The following is a 17,756-nucleotide window of genomic DNA, read 5'->3' as shown; positions in this document are numbered from 1 at the left end:
AGGAACTATGTACACACCATTATATGCAGTCAAAATCCATGACGTCACGGCGATTGGTACACAAACTTCAAGGTGGTGTCACTATCCGCATATTCTTTTTGCACATTTTCACACTTGCGAAGAGCCTTCCTGTGGCAAGAGTAGTGCTTTTGGTATTGTGAAAGGGCAATTTACTAATACAAGAAAAATAATTTCTCTCTTTAGTGTCCCTTTACTAAAAAGTTCATTGCTGCTCTTTCAACTTCAGTGATAACCTAGAGCTTCGCACGGTCCATGACCTCCTCAAGTGCTTCAAGGCTGTCTTCAATGAGCTCCTCCCGGTTCTTGATCAGTGAGGTTGTCTTTGTACAAGTCTAGATGTTAGGGATAGTCTGCATGAATTCTAGAAAGTGGTAAGAGTTCTACTCCCCCACACTCATGACAAAGGTGTGGATGTACTTTTAAAGCTGATCCAGAAGAGTTACGTTTAAATGATTATGTTATAAATGTGATCAGGGGCTTAGCTGGGATTTTATTTTGCGAAAAAGGGACTGATGGGTGGGGGAGGTGCAAAATGTGTGCACATGTATAGATATAGAACAGAGATGGCAAAATTACTTCTAAATTGTAATTAAATTACAGCTGGCCAAAAGTAATGAAATTACTTAAAAGTTCATTATTCATGTACTTTATTTACAGCACATATTCATTTAAATCTAGGAAATCTTTATTGCATCACAGAAGCAGCTGGGACTTTAAGTGAGCATCTTAAAGGTGTCCTCATTTAAAGGACAGAATTTCCTTCACCATACTGAAAGAAAATTGACCAAAGAAGGAAAGAGGGCAGGGCTGTGTTGAACATCATGAACAGTTTCTTCATTTTTGGGAATGCTTCGAAGACAGTCCGCAAAGCAATGTCACTCGAAATACGTGCTTGTCGCCCTACAGTCCCATCAGCGGAGACTTGGTGTCATCCTTCTCTCTAGGAATTAGCAGCTAAACCCATTGCAGTGACAACTTGTCACTGTTTTGATGACTCGTTTCTCTAACCTTTCACGACACTTGCCTGCCTTTGCTTGATTAAAGAACAGTTGGGCAGTGAGAGGACCTAGGACCACAAAAGCTATTGTTTAAAGCTTTTGTGCACCAAATTTGTGGCTTGCGCGTTCTTTGCTATAGGTGTTTCCTATAGCTTCAGGAAGCATGATGCACGCACCAAGTTTCATGTATTCTCGCTAAATAATTTAATATCGCCTTTTGATGTGGACAACTTTCGGTTTCGGTTTCTGGGCGCCGAGGTTGGGCAGTGACGTAGAAGTGTAGGAGGCGTGGTCACGTGACCACACAAGGCTGCGACGCACATAGCCAGGAAGCGATCGAAACTCGGCGAGTGATGTAGCAACCGATGCTTTGCCGGTACTATAGTGAACTAGAATGTATTCTAGTTCACTACAGCCGGTACGTACGTTGCAGAAGTGGCGGAGGTCCGGAGGTCACTCACGTTAATACAGTAGATTTGGTGTGACGTCACTACAACTTTCGTTGCCTATCCTACAGATCTACGTCAGTGTTGGCGCGCTAGTGATGGGTTTTGATCAGGAGAATGGGCATTCAGGTACACTTTGGCAGCGAATTAAAATATATTCTAAACGTTTGCTGTGTCCGACCCTTCGTGTGGAATGTCCTTGCATACAGAGGAAACCCATAACAGGCTTGTTATAGCCTCGAACTTTGATGGCACCACCCCTTTAAAGAAAAGCCTTTTATCTCAGGTAGGCATGGTTACGCATGTGAGACCTCTGCATCCTGTTGCTAAGCTGTCCAAAAACCAAAGTGTAAAGCCATTGTCAACCCATCTTGTCCGCAGCTTCGAGTTCATATGCTACGTTGCTTTTTTTGTGGGCCTGCCTCATTACGTGGCTTGGCATCCAGATTAACTTGTCCATTATTTTTCTTTCCCTTTTTTGGTCAATTTTTTCATAAGGGAAGCAGATATGCTGCATTTTAGTCAAAAGCAAAAAACTAATTTAATTACTGTAATGTCATTACTACCAAGTCTGATATAGAAACTGTAAAAATGTTGGGTGGGGGTTGAACCCTGCAACCGAGCAACACTTTTGAGGTGCAATACCTATGTATAGAAAACCCCAGAAAAAGATGAGCGTGACAATTTATAAACACATGGCAAGAACAGCCAGAAAGCACTTTATTTGACTGTAAGCCACAATGGCAGCCAGTGAACATTTCTTATGAAAATAGAAACTAGGACACCTATAGGCCATTGACCAAAATTGCATTGGCAGCTGAAACATCACAAAGGAACTAGGTTGTCCATAGTAAGGATAAGCTATACTTATTATTTACAAAAGAATAAGAGGCACAGGAACAGAAAGGAGCAGGGAGTGGCACCCATAAATACAAGCTATTTACAGCAGTGTACACTGGGCCACTTGCCTTTTTTGACTAGGCTCTGTGCACAGTGCAGCGGTCAGCCTGACAAAATGCAGACCAAAGACCACATCCTAACGTTGCCGGTGGCACAATTTAGACTTGATATGTGTCCATGTAGGCATACGCACGTCGGGAGATAAATTAGCATTACACTACCGTCGTTCATATACAGAGTCAAAAAGCACCTGTCCAGCACATCACTCGAGCTTGTCACTAGGCTTTCTCATAAAGCGACTTCACAGGGTCCTGGACATAGCTCTTCAGGCTCCTCGTCCTGCAAAAAGTATGCCATATGGAAACACTCAAGATACATGCGTGCAATCAATCTGGCCATGTATAGACTATTTTACGGACGGGTTTCGGTGCCGCCATGCTGGGCTGTTAACCTTGCCATGTTTTATCTTGAACAACTGAACGAACAGTGTTACGGTGGGCGTATACACATGAAAACTGTTGGGTTGGTGCATTCGGCATTTCCTGACTTTATCAGTTCGCGTCAGGCGATACAAAAATAAGCAAACACTATAGTGGGAATAAAATTGGAATGAACCACAGAACACAGCAGTTAAGAACAGGGAAAGGAATTGACTTCATGGCCCTACCATGACATTCAGCACACACAGTTTTTGTTATTCTACCATTAGCACAACACAATAACAAATTCCAAAGTAATAATGCATAACAATTCTGACACATTTGCACATAATGTTCTTTTACAGTGGTTCATGGACCATGCACACTTTTACTTCTATGGTAGCTTAGCGGTTAATGTGTTGCACTACTAAGCTCGAGGACGCGGGTTTGATTCCTGGCCTAGGCAGCTCCATTGCTATGGGGCAAAATGCAGAAACATCTGTGTACTTGGATTTAAGTGCATGTTAAACTCCAGGTGGTCAAAAATTAGTTTGGAGCCCAGACTATGGTGTCCTTCATAATTATATGGTTTTGGCATGTAAAACCATAAATTTTCAATGCACACTTTCAGATTTACTTTGACATCTGCAGGAGCGAGAATTCTCTAGCCAATTTTACATTGAAGTCTCCCAACATTACCAAGCCACTTGGACCACTGCTGATGTGTCTTTCAGCAGTAGCCTTCAATATAGCATATCTGAGAATTATTTAAATTCTTTCAAAACACCCTACATGGCATCAGCACAGCTTAGTAAATAGAGAAACTGCAGCAGTTTGCAACCTTAGAACAGACTCTACAAATGTCGCCATTCTGATTTACGAAGGATATTTTACTGTTGCACTTGCCCATTCTCCTCATCAACCTGGCATATAGGAGACACTTAGTAAATAGAAATCTCTTAAACAGAACTGCTGCTTAAATGGAACAACTGCCAATTATATGGTTGGTTTCGTACTTTCATTCTGCACTCCTGTTTATCTCTCAGTAAATGGAACTCCTGTTAAAGAGAACACATTTTCTTGGTCCCTTCAGGTTCCGTTTAACGAGAGTCTACTATATATCAGAAATCTATGAACCTGTCTCCCCTGTAAATGAAAGCATCTGCGGCTCGAAAGAAGTAGGTGGAATGGCATGCAGATCTCCAAAATAATAGTTATTCAGCCAACTGTAATGCTCTACAGTGTGTCAAGTCGACAGAGCTGTTCCTCTTCCTTTATTGAACCTTTCTTCAGCTGAACCAATGGGGAGCTCATGCAGATCACTCCGATCCCTACAAACTCATGCCTTCCACTTTGCTGTTCTCTAGACCCAAGGAATAGATAGTTTTCAAAACAGATGGTACACAAGCCTATTCCAACTCTCAGACATTTGCCACAATACTGTCTTGAAAAGAAAAGTCTTCAGGATTAGCCTAGCTCAGATACCTTGTACAGAATGCCCTAACACATACGTTAATGAGAAAACTTTGCTGAATGACTACAGCAATACAAACATAATGTGTAGAAGTACATGGCCAAATGCATTACTCTAGCAAAATACGGTAATGAAAAATTCAACCACTCTTTTGGTTTGGACAAGACTCATGAGAGTGACACATGAAAGTTCTTCCTTGCATTGTGGCTCACTCGGAAGATGCCTGCAAATATCAACAGGTTGATGGAGGAGTACTACACACTGTATACAACCACAGCAAGACCAAAGAAGAAGACGACAGCCATTTGGCATACAACACCAGTCACTGCTTCACCTTGTTGGATAAGTATCCATCTTAAGATTTCTTCACTCCACCTGCCACACATAAAATGGTTATAAAAATGCTGAAATAATTTTAAATAGCACAGTAAAAACACTTCATAAAAAGTGAAGCTAAGCTGCTTTTCGTGATGTCAGTGGCAACCATACACAGGCAGACGCAGTGAACAGAAGTGCTTATACTAGCACATCACACAATGTGTAATACAGTTGAACCTCGTTAATACGTACCCGCTTTAAGCGTACTAACGGTTAAAACGTAGTTGCGACGAATCCCTGACCGAGTCCCATAGAGCCTAATGCATTCGCTGACCGCTTAAGCCGTAGTCGCTTGCAGGAAGTTCGTCATCGCCGCATCTGTGCACGGTCTGGAGCGAAGTGGATACGAAGAACACTCCCACGACAAATGCGCGCGTGCGGTACAGCAAGTGGCCCGGCAGTGACGGCGTGAGCCGAGGTGACGCGCTGCACGCAACTAGCCAGGAGACGATCAGCTCCACGCAGCCGTACCGCGTTTCACTGGAACTGCGTCAGTTTTCCTTTAGGAGCAGATCGCAGTACAGACGCACGCACATATATCGCGGAAAGCCGGCACTGTCCGTTCTGTCGCTATGTCGGTCACTGCGTATACCGGACCCTGTAATAGTTCCGAAATGCTCCTTGGCGTCGCCACCGCGCGCTATCGGACGGTCGTGCGAGAGTACCAGAATCTTTTCTCCACTTTGGCAAAGAGAAAGAAAAGGCATTGCAATGGGTACTTTAGGCAATATTTGCTGTGGCACTGTATTTATTTCTTTGCTGGCGGCGATGGCGTGCGCAAGGAGATGCAAATTTTTACTTGGTGGTTAATGCGTACTACCGTTTAGTGCGTAGTTATGCGGCGTTCCCCGCGGGTACGCATTAACGAGGTTCCACTGTACAGAGACATAGGTTGCAGATTTCTCTACAAGCATGTCATTGCTGCTAAAGCTGAATGCAGTCGCTCATGGAAATAAGGCTCTGCACATAATTAGTAAAACATTGCCACCAGTGCTACTGTAACCCTTCCTTGCTGACATCATGAGCAGTAAGTGCAAAACTGCCAATCAAATTGCCCATTTTAAAACTCTTATCACGAGTGTGCATGCAAACAATTAGAATAATGGGCAGAAAAACAACAAAATCCCAAGTTGTGCCATTTAATCTTATCACCAAAGCACACTGGACAAAGTACTACAGAAATTAGATTAAAACAGGTGCAAAAAAAAAAATGTTTTTAAGGTCTGGCAGTCTCATGCTGCCAATTTCTCACATGGTGGATGTCCTCCTAAGTGACTTGAAACTGCGTTCTACTAAGCACCTCTGGCAGATATTCTCTGCCTCCCACAGCAGCTGCTCGACCACTTTACCAAGGCTGTAGTGGGATAAGGTGCACACCAAGGCTGAACTACTGCCCAAATGCCAAATTGGATTCTGATTCACCAAATGTCAGCCACTGAGATAGGGAATCGCTAACCAGTTCGAACTCCGAATATTGCAAAAAATAAGACACCCTCAAAGAGGGTGTCTTATTTTGTCTTATATGTCACCTTTAAAAGAAAATTAGATATCAGGGCAGTTACTACAGAGATATCTTAGAAATAGCTTTGAAGAAAAAAACAGTGATAAAAAGAAAAAAAACAAGAAATTGAAGGGATGGCTGGCAGAACAATCCAACTTAGCACGTCAAATACATGATTCCACATCTTGATGTACTGGACAAGGCAGCAAAGGATTCAATAGAACTAGTGTCCTGAGGGAGGCTGAATGTTTTTCCCACACGGATTGTACAACCAAAGCAAAAGACTTCTTAAAATGTGACACTGCTGCCTTGTGGACTAAGCCTTACAGATTTAAGCTTGCCCTTCAATGTATTGTTGTGGCGAGGGCGATAAATCAGTAATTGTTGTTAAAACGGTCATAAAAATACCTTTACAAAAAGCAAAGGGAAAGAAAGAACGTGGCAGAAAATTTGGTGCAAAATCTATTTCCAGCAGTGTGGGAATCGAGCGCGCCCTCCCCTTTGGCGGCTTGTTCCCCAGCTAGCATGTGTGCTGGCCCCGCGCTGCTCGAGCGCCGGGAACCGCCGTTAATCGGCGACATGGCTACCATGGCTATGCCGCCAGGCCTTTTTGCTCGGTGCGAGCCATGCGTTGGTCTTCCCCGCACGAGCCACGCGTCCGAAGTTGCCTGAGCATGCTCGCGCCACCACGTGACCACGCTAGCCTACGTCACTGCCAACACCTGTGCTCATTGGCCGCCAGTGACGACCCCCTTCCCCCTTGAGTTCGCTTCTCTCTGGCGCGGGCTTGCCCGCGTCAGATGCTCTCAGGCCAGCATGAGAGGTTGACGCGCTGCTCTAGCAGCGCGACAACCCGGCCGTATCATCTTTGTTCGCTGCGGCAGTGGAGAACGTCGCGTCCCTTCTCGGACGCCTCGTAGGGTAAGCGTCGTGCAAAATCTATCTCCACAGCAGCAACTTCCTGAACAACAAATTGCAGTGTTATACAAAGTAACGCTTGTAGCTACCTCCTTCAGCATCCGGACTGCTTAACTCAACGAAGCAAAACGCTGGCACAAGGAAATGTGGCCACTGCAGCAAGTGAAGTGACCTTTGTGCTGTCTATTTATTGCTTCAATGCAGACTGAGCGATGAGAACACAGCATGTACAAAGATACGAGCCGTATGCTGATTCCTATCAAAATAGGACAACTGCGCCCGCCTGCTCAAAGTAAGTAGTTCCTGCCAGAGACACGCAGCTCGCCCTGTAAGACCCCCCATGGGCATTACACACGGCGGAAGACAGTCTCCTCTCCGCTTGAGCCTCGCTGTCGGCCGCCCTCGCACGCTTTCACTCGCACATAAACATACGACATGCAGGGTGATGTTATCGCCCTTGGACTTTACATGGAACCTCACGGCAAGGCCGACACCAAAAGTTATAATGCAAAAGCCACATGTTTAGCCATTTGTCCTAGGTGCACAACTGTGCATAAGAATGTGACTACATATGTGCATGACACCAGTGGTGTGTACAAGAAGTGTGCCATTATAGTATTTGACCAAATAGCTCAAACTATTTGAGTATGGACAAGTATGCCTGCAGGGCTTTAGTAGATTTTCATGATGCCTTATGCAATGGTGAACACTGCAAGTGACTCTGCATGCTTTGCCTGGTCTAAGTCTCCATTTTGCTTCTGGCTTAGGCTTCTTGCAGCAAAAGATTGAATAGAGGTAGTTCAGTGGCGCAATGTTGTATGCGTTCTAAAATGGAACGGAGGGGGCCGTTCTAACAAGCCGCACGCGATTGGTCAATGTGAGCCGTGAAGTAACGTCAGGGCTCACATTGATCAATCGCGTGCAGCTCGATAGAACGGACCGCCTCCGTTCCATTTTAGAACGCGTACAAGATCGCACCACAGATCCAGTAACATATTTCTATATGACAAACATTTGAAAACACTTAAGGACACACGTCACTGCTACATTCAATGAAATGAATGGACATAGTTAACTGCTTTCCTGCACTGCAAAGTGTGGTGGCTACAATAACCGTGCATCATTACACCCATCGGAGTAAAAATGCTGAATGCCCCCCCAAAAACAGCTAAAAATAATGAAACTTTTTGGCTTGTTTTATTTTCATTTACCACTAGCCCAAGGTAGAAAAAAAAGAACAAATGTTAAGAGAAAGTAACTTGCCTTTTCTGTGTCCGTCACAAAATCTTGTTCACTGCATTCATATTCATCATCGTCGGACACTGGAAAATACATTTGAGTTCAAAATGTTTCATTTCCACCAGCTTACTATGACGAAGCAAAGAAGTGAAGCTGCTAATCTGCAGCAAATATTTTGAGTCACACAAAGTTAGAAATGTACCCATGATTAGAAAGCTTACTAACAAACGGCACAAATAGAGGTTAAATGCCAACAGCAGTGAAATTATAAATTAAACTAAAAGATACTAATAGTAGTGACAGTATAGGAAGGGACAATGTTTAACGCAAAATTTGTTAAATGGAGCTACTGAGTGATCTATGCACCACGCTTGTTTGTTTGCAATATCCAAACCTGGTAAAGGGCCCTTTAAACAACTTGCTAAAATCCATGTTTCCCACATTAAGCTAGAAAAAGAATTGCTGCTAAGCTCGATAGAAGCAACATGGAACCAATTTGGCCTGATGCAAAGGTGAACGTTGCTTGAAGCTACTCTTCCAAGATGTTTTCCCATATTTTTATTATGTTCACAGTGGTGCAGATAACACTTAAGTGAAGGGGTGTTATTGGGGTGCCTGTGGCTGAATAGGGCTTTCCTTTGAGCGCAAGATTGTGAAAGATTGATGGAGTGGAGAAATTCCTGTTGCTTCTGATTTGCTTCTGGTTGTACACATCATGGTGTCATATCTCTCATCTCTCTAGAGCTTGAGAAAGCTACAAAGGACAGCGGCTGACTGGTGGGTCCTAATGCATTCTATATGTATGATCCAGCAATGGGTCACGATGCAAAGGAATTGCAATGTAAAAAAAAAAAGATCCGAGATTGACATAATCTGAGATTGTCTATTGTGTATCTATAATGGGTACCTGTGACATCATACGAAGCATTTCGAAATACTTTTAATTAAACATGTATGGTTGTCAGCTTTGTCACATTACTTTGGTGACATCTATTATTCATAATTAAAGGGACATTAAAGTGATACACTAAGCGAATTTATGACAAATAATCCTTTGAGAACTCTATAACGATTAATGTTACCAAGAGAGAACAAAGGCCAAAGTGACATTTTTAAATTTCGCACCCATATACCAGCACCTGAATAACAGTATAACATCGTATGGATTTCAGTCTTTTTTTTTTTCATATCTTGGTTACACTGGCTTTAAATTTCCTGTAGCTTGCATTGTTCAGTCTTTAGCTCCCTTAGAACACGATGTAATTCATTTTTACCGATTACAAATTATGTAGGCCTAGCAGTCGACATCAAAATCTGTGACATCTTAGTGAGTTAGTGTGGGAGCCTTAAAGCTGCATCTTTGCATGTTTTGTTTCTTTTTTTCACGCCTTCTGGCTTGCCAAGCACTGCCTCATGGCAAGAGTGGTGTTTGGTATTGTGAAAAGGTAATTTACTAATATAAGAAAAGCCATTTCCTCTTTAGTGCTGCCACTGTGTGGGTCTCACTGCTTGCATATTCCCCAAGTGCAGATGCAGTGTGCTATGGTTTCATTAAATGTAGGGATGGGCGAATATTCGGGCGTTTCGAATATTCGAACAAATATTACATCTATTCGAATTCGCTTCGATACAAATTTATATTATTCGAAATTTCGAAGTATTCGAAATGAACGAATACAGTAGAACCCCGCTGATACGCTTTTGAAGGGACCGTAGAAAATAAACGTAAGAGACGGGAAACGCAAGAGCCGAAAAACAGGAAAAACGACAAAATATTTAGTGGTACAGAATTTTATTTCAATGCTTACGAGCAGCACGAAAATTGGCGCGCTCAGCCACGATCTAGTCGATGGATAGAAACGCGGAGCTGGGGACGGCCTCATCTACAGAAATGTAATCAACGTGTGTGATTTTTTTAACACCAACAGCTGCAGGCATGAAAGAACTAAGCACACGCAATCACGACCAGCGCGGCGAGTCCGAACGCGAACCGCCCGCACGACCATGCGAGCTCCAACCAGCTCGAAGTTTCGAACTCCTCCCGTCCTCCTACAAAAAACGATGATGATGAGTCTACGCCAACGCGATGGCAGAAGTGATTGCCCATCTCGAAGGCCTTGCTTTCGGAAGCAATTACGTCATAGACGCCATGTTTGTAAAATACAAATCTCAAAGGCTATGCTTTTGTCAAGAGTAAATGCCAGTCTCGAAGGCCTTGCTTTTGCGAGCAATTACGTCATAGACGCCATCTTTGCAGTACGAATCTCGAAGGCGATGCATTTGTTTGCATCAGTCGAAAGATCCTGTTGCTTGCACCTCTCATGCGGCTAATGTTACGGTCAAACTAGGCCAAGCTGCGTGAAAATGCACCAATGACCACTCTCTTCGGTAGTCACTCGGTCGGCTCCGAGCGCACTTCGCGACGTATCATACGGGAACGGTCCGCCAGTTACGACGTAACAGCGGGGTTCCCAATACATTGTATCCTATGGGAGCTATGCCGGGACTGGCGGAAAACGACGTAACAGCCAGGAAAACGCAGCAGTGAGGAACGTAACAGCGGGGTTCTACTGTATATGGATGTTTGACCGCACATAACCCCCTGTAAAGATGGTTTCACTGCAGCATTGGGTTGCCGTACCGTGAGAACACCTTTACAGGAGAAATCTGCACTGCCGCGAAGCCACACTTTAAGGTTAAGTGTACATATTTTTTAAAGTTTAAAAGCGTGTTATATGGGCTTATATGCGCAAAGTATAGTAATTTTTAAATTGTAACATATTGTACCACTTCTAACTTGCACCCTGCTGCTATTCAGATCTTGATACCATTCAAGGTTGCTTCCACTTCATTTCAAACCAAAAAATTGACATTCGTTCACACCTAGTTCCAATTCTTAAAAATATTGTGCAAGGGTCATGACAAAAATGCTCATTTTTCTTAATAATATGCAGTAAATACTATTCGAACTATTCGATTCGAAATTATTTGACCAAATCACTATTTGCTTCGGATTCGCTTCGAACCTCAAATTTGCTATTTGCCCATCTCTAATTAAATGCAAAATGTAATGCAAAATTTTCTTCTCTAGATCAATAAATTGGCTCTCAATGGGGGTAAAACAGAAGCAGGTCGGATTCGTTCTGACCACTTGTAGAACCCTAAAACGCCTTTTGCAAAATCCAGTTTTCAAACCCCTGCCCTAAAGTTAATACTTATAAAGTTCATCAGTAGATCTTTTCAGTTTGCTACATGGATGTTGGCCTCAATTCGTCGCAAAAGTGCCACCTGCCTCTCTAGGTAATGCTCCTGAACAGGTCGAAGTGAATTATATGCTTCATGCAGCTTTCATGTGGCTTTAAAAATTTTGTTCAGAGTAAAAAAGTAATAATGGAATCAAATAAAGAAACTATGCTACAGTGTGTTTTGGCTAATTTGAGCAAAGCTAATTAAAAACGGGGGCAAAGAGATACAAAGATGGGAGCAATGGTGTTTTGTTAAGTTGGCCCCTGTCTTGTGTACTGGTGAATTTTTCTGTTAGCACTGATTACTTGCTTATTGAAATCAACTACCCAAATTACTAATTACTAATTGTATAATTGCCAAATTTTACATATAGAAACAAGTCTAATTTATTTTCCCCAGTTCGCTATGTTTTTCCTAGTTATTCTTCCCACGTTTCCAAGCTCTGGCACTATGGGCAAATAGCGGTGTGAAGTGACTGCATGTCCACGCTTCTTGTGAACATGACAGCAACATTCCTAAAAGTTATGTTAAAGTACTCCTTACTGTCACCCTAAGCCGGGGCACAAGGATCTCACAGACAGAATCAGAAGGCTGATTGCTCATAGCAGCAACCAACTACTAAACTGCCGCCTTATTATTATACATTTTCGTGTGCAATAAGAAGTAGTACTCTGAAACCCATTTTGACAGTGCTGCTCTCATACAAGGGCGGTCCGATAAGTACTTAGCCTCACCACGAGAGCGCGACGCTATCGCGACATACAGTGACGTACACATACACTGACGTTGAGTACATTCGTTGAGACATACACAGACGTTGAGTACGTTCTCTTAGAGGGACACATGCAAAGATCCAGTCGAATCAGGCTCGCAGTTTTGTTTTGGCCGCTTGAGGAAGCAGGTGATTTTCGTGTGTCCGTTAAAAATGGAAAAAGAGCAATATCGGTCGGTGATTCGATTCTTGTTTTTGGAAGGGAAATCTCGCAGCGAAATCAAAGAGCGACTGGATGCTGTCTATGGTGAGTCTTCTCCTTCGATGGCAACCGTCAAAAATTGGTTCAATGAGTTTAAACGTGGTCGCATGTCTGTTTTTGATGAGCCTCGCCCAGGGGCCCCGCAAACGGCTACCACGGCCGATAACATGGCAAAAATCCACGACCTCGTATTGGCAGACCGCCGACTGAAGGTGCGCGAGATAGCTAAGACAGTAGGCATCTCAGAAGACCGCGTGGGTCATATCCTGCGTGAAATTTTGGGCATGAGAAAGCTGTCGGCGCGATGGGTGCCGCGTTTGCTCACTCCGGACAACAAGCACGTCCGTGAGACCACTTCAGAGCAGTGTTTGAAGCTGTTTAAGCGTAATCCGAAGGAGTTCCTGCGTCGTTTTGTGACCGTCGACGAAACATGGATCCACTGGTACACACCAGAGACCAAAGAACAGTCGAAACAGTGGACTGCACCCGAAGAACGTGCTCTGAAGAAGACGAAGAGTGTCGCATAGGCCAGAAAGGTGATGACCACTATTTTCTGGTATCCTCAAGGTGTGATCTTCGTCGACTACCTTAAGGGGGGACACGGGTCTTAGAAACCGAAAAATCGCGAAAAAAATCGGTTTTTTGAAAATGTTATTTTCGGATTTTGCAGTGACTGATGCATAATCTGGCAAATTTTCACGCGTCCTGGATTGATATTTTAGCCGCAGTAGCGTTTTATATCATGCATGTGACGCGAATATTTCTCGATGGACGCGCAAAAATGGGCTTTCTTGCAGGACGCGCAGCTGCCATTCTACGTCTCTGATCGCGGCCATCTTGGTCCCGTTCGAAAGAGCCGCGTTTCTTTTTTATTTTTCGCGCCACCACTACTGCATACGCCAAGCGGCCACTAAGAAAAAGCCCGCGAAAAGCTAGTCCCGATGCGCGGTCCTATTGGTCTACCAGTGCACGTGACAGTGAGCGCGCACGCCATTGGCAGATTTCCACAGTCGTCTGCTCGGGCCGCGGGAGTTCGCGTCGGACAAAGCGGCTGAAACGCGCAACCATGCCGAACTCAACGCCAAAGTTCGCTACGAAGTACAAATTCGGTGGACGGACAAAGAAACGGAAAGTGTACAACTCTCAAAAGAAGCGCTGATCACCTTCAGAAGATGTCGACGGTAGTTTGCCTCCCGTGCCAAGCGCCCCCGAAGACGCTGACTGTGGGTTAGGCCTAGCGGGTGAAAGCGGCTCTGACAGCGACCACGTTCGACAGACGTTTCGGCGCGACACCGTCATGTTGGAGCCCGCTGATTTGTTGAAGATCGAGAAGGACGCGGAAGCAAAACTCCGGAACCTAGCATCAACGCCGGCCACCACGCGAAAATCGGGTCTTCTCGCTTGTGCAAACGACACTGCCACGGACGCCGCCGCGGCTGGCTCGGATGTGATGATGTGATGGAGACGCGCTTCGCTCTGGTGAGCCTCGACGCTCGTAACGCTCTGCAGTCGAACGTGAAGTGCAAAGGGTGCGACGGCGATGTGTCTGCGCATAGGTGAGCGCGAATACGGCCTCGCCGTAAAGATTGTTACGTCGTGCGAGATCTGCGGTGATAACGCGCCGGTGTGAAGCTCGCCGCGCGTGAACAGCGGAAAAAACGTGTAACCCGTTCGTTGTGAACATTCTTGCCACGCGCGCTATGAAGACCACTGGCAATCAGCAAACAGCGCTGAATGAGATCTTCGCTACAATGAATGTGTCTGGACCTGGACCCTCGGCTAAAAAACGCATGGCAGAAAAAGACCGTCGCAGATCAACAGCATCAGCTCGCAAGCGTGCCTCTGCAGAAAACATGCAGCGGGCGTTGAAAAAAAGGCATTTAGGGGACTCAAGGCAGAAGGACTACCTGCCTGGTGCCTACTGAGAATGCTGAAATTGTAAATTATTGTAAATACACGACTATTCCATGCTAGAGTTTGCCCAAAATGGACTTGTTGTGTTTTTTCACGATTTCTCAGGATTCAAATTTTGCTGCGGTTGCAAACTTGCCAGAAAGATATCTCTGCCTTCAGAGCAGCTAGGACTGTCATTTTTGTTGTGACATGTAGCTCTATCTGTAGTGCACACAGGGGTAGTTGTGAATTTTTGAATAATATCTTCAAACATTTTATATTTTGCACAAAATTGGAGCATAAAGTGGGTGTGTCTGCAACACTGAAATTCAAGGTGCTACAACGTAGCTAAAGATCATCAGATCAAAAAAGCATTCCTACCCCTGTGTGCCTTATGTTCATTAGTATCTAGGCATGTGTCAATAGTAGCTCTCTAATAATTTTTTTTTGTGTACTGTACCTGGAAACAATGGGTAATTAATTTTAAGATATCTCAAAAACTAATTGACATAGGAAAAAAATAATTACATTTTCAAAATCAGCATTAAAAACTGAATCATACTGTTAAGTTTCTTTTTAAATACATGAAAAAATTTAGCATTTCTCTCTCAAGTACAGTGTCCCCCCTTAAGAAGGGCAAAACGGTGACAGGACCCCACTACGCCGAATTACAGGCCGATTCGACGCCGAATTGCGAGAAAAAGACCACATTTCGTGAAGAAAAAGGTTCTCTTCCACCATGACAACGCGCCAGCTCAGACCTGCGTCGTCGCCACGGCCAAGTTTGTTTAACTGGGCTACGAAGTGGTGCCCCATCCAGCGTCTTCTGCAGATTTGGCCCCGAGTGATTTCTTCTTGTTTCCCAACTTGAAAAATTCACTCGCAAGACAAAAATTTGAGTCGAATGAAGAAGTTATCGCCGCCACAGAAGCCTACTTTGCAGCTCAGGAGAAAACGTTTTTTTTTTGACGGGATCAAGAAGTTGGAGGATCGCTGGGTCAAGTGTATAGAGTTGAAAGAGGACTATGTTGAGAAATAAATCGACACCATTCCAAAATTTTCGTTTTTCTTTTGAAGGCTAAGTACTTATTGGACCGCCCTCGTATGCTCAAGAGGCAAGGAACGCAACCTGCTGCTGGTGGCAAGTTTTTAATTTTTTTTTGTCCACTTTCCCCTTTCATTATGTCATAATTACCGCACATGAAAAAAAAAAGCAACTACAAATAACAGCCCTATGCCCTGCTTGGCTTCATTATCTACTGGCTTTATATGGTTGCGTTTAACAATAATGGGGCCCCTCTATCAGTTCCCCTTTTCCTTGTTCAATATTTCCATGTGTGTGGTGCTGCTGTGTGCATGGTCAATAACTGCACCAATCCAGCTTCCAAACACTGTAATCTCCACAGTGCAGCAGGAAACTACTGAGGTGGAGTGTGAACAATTCAAATAGAGCAAGAAAATATTTCACGAAAACACCACACTCTTGGCTTCTTTTCAGGCAGAATGCTTTTATACAGTCAGGAATATATAAATACTTGCTTTGCTCAAGTAATGTCGAATCGCTGGTAGCCTCTAGAGTAGAATGAGTAGAAAGTTAACACCAATTTACCGCTTTTAACACTGCAGCTTATTTCAGACTACTTGAGAAAATATGTCAGCGCTTTGCACATCATTCATTTTGAAACAGAGGTCAATGCTAATAACACATTATTTATACGCATGAGAAAGCCAGACAGACCAAACACAAGGCATCACTGCTGCAAAAGCAGTGCTGTGAATGGCATGGCTCATTACCACACTACCAGTGAAGCATGCAGGACCATTGTAAAGGTGCACAGCTCTGCTCCCTTAGTCATTTCTCGAACTATCTAGTTGCCAGTTTTTCAGAATCAGAGTTACATAAAGGCTCAGACAGTGTTACTACAGTTTAAGACAATGAGCCTGAGCTCACACAATGGATGAAGGTATTTCAAAACTGACCAACACTTAGTGCATATTCCTTCACCAGAGTGCAAAGTTTGACCATGACCAACCTGACACTGATAATATTATGCTTGTCATTTTTAAGCTTACTGCCTGATACGAAAACAATCTAGTTGTAAAGTAGAGACCAAAAAACTGTGCACTAGTTTATGATGACATTTTGCCAGCCAGTGCAGACAGACACAACCAGCAAATTTTAATGCACTCTTAACTGCTGAAATAGCTGTTAAACATAGTGTGCAGAAACAGTTTTCTTATATACTATAACATAAAGCAGATTCTTTGGAATGTGTCCCGGTACCTTTTCCATTATATTTACATTTGTCAGCATTTCTCTTCAGATTATAAGAAAGCAGGAGCAGTATGCAAAACAAAGAGCGAAATCGGGTTGCAAGAAAACAATCCTGCCACTAAAATGAAATCACAGTGTGTCCAGCTGTGAACGGAGAATCATGCTAAACACATGATAACAATTTTACAATCCCAGGTCATGTACCATTGTATGCAAGTTAAAATGCATTAAAATGCCCAACATAAAAAGTATATTCTGATGTATCGTGCAGGTGTGTATATAATTGAGTTTGGCTTCAAGTAGAACCTGCCATGACAAAATATTTTCCTGCTGTCTTATGAATACTGGACACATGTAGGGCAGGCAAAGAAAGAATGCTAGGCAAAAACTGCAGTCACCTGAAGGTAGAAATTTGTTTCCCTTCAAAACATTTCTGCATACCTACTACCCTAGTCAAACAGCTAACATATGAAGGCAGCTACAGATATACATTAGTGTGACAAATGCCAGCAGCATACCTGAAGATCTCCCCTTTTGGGGCTGCTTGATGGCGCAGACCATCTCAGCCAGGTCAGTAAACGTTGTAGGGCGCCCTTCTTTGCCAGCCTGCACAGATACAACCCACCTTCGATGAAGCATAACGCAAAACTTCAGCAGCCCATTCTTTTCCACACTTTCTGCAACGCATGAGCAAATCCAAGTAGCTACAAGTGATCAACTAGAAAGTGCTTGTTAATTAGCTTTTTGACACACAATCTTAAGTGCTGAAGTGATTACAAAGAGACAGAGTGGTTATAAATGAGTACACCTATAGTACAGGGTCTTTCAGATAACTTGGGCTAAGCTTTAAAAAATCCATGTGTGCATAACAGAAATGCAAATAGGTATTTTTTGCTCTCCTTTTGACCAACTGTGAGTATTTTTTCAAGTGAGCTCAGGTAATTAGTTAATTATTGTTAATTTTCCAACTTTTAAAGTATTGCTTTAAATTAGAGCTGTGCGAATAGCAAAATTTCGGGTGCGAAGCGAATTCGAATATTGAAGTGCGAGTGCGAATCGAATCGCACAAACAAT

At 43.5% G+C, this 17,756-nt stretch overlaps 1 protein-coding gene across 3 annotated transcripts in view; it reads right to left on the bottom strand.

Moving 5' to 3' along the window:
• Window positions 1-2,149: 2,149 nt before the first annotated feature.
• The window catches only part of LOC119399743 (neuropathy target esterase sws), a 210,073-nt gene continuing 194,466 nt past the window's right edge, over window positions 2,150-17,756 (bottom strand). For all 3 annotated transcript variants that reach the window (XM_049417014.1, XM_049417015.1, XM_049417013.1), the window contains 3 exons: window positions 17,201-17,288; window positions 8,319-8,377; window positions 2,150-2,704 (listed from right to left, as the gene is read on the bottom strand). In XM_049417014.1, coding sequence (XP_049272971.1) covers window positions 2,654-2,704; window positions 8,319-8,377; window positions 17,201-17,288 — 198 coding nt within the window. In that variant the 3' untranslated portion in view covers window positions 2,150-2,653. The remainder of the gene's footprint in view (window positions 2,705-8,318; window positions 8,378-17,200; window positions 17,289-17,756) is intronic.

The sequence above is a fragment of the Rhipicephalus sanguineus genome, chromosome 1 (genome assembly GCF_013339695.2).
Source record: "Rhipicephalus sanguineus isolate Rsan-2018 chromosome 1, BIME_Rsan_1.4, whole genome shotgun sequence".
Classification (NCBI taxonomy): Eukaryota; Metazoa; Arthropoda; class Arachnida; order Ixodida; family Ixodidae; genus Rhipicephalus; species Rhipicephalus sanguineus.
This window is presented reverse-complemented; position numbering and strand designations above follow the sequence as displayed.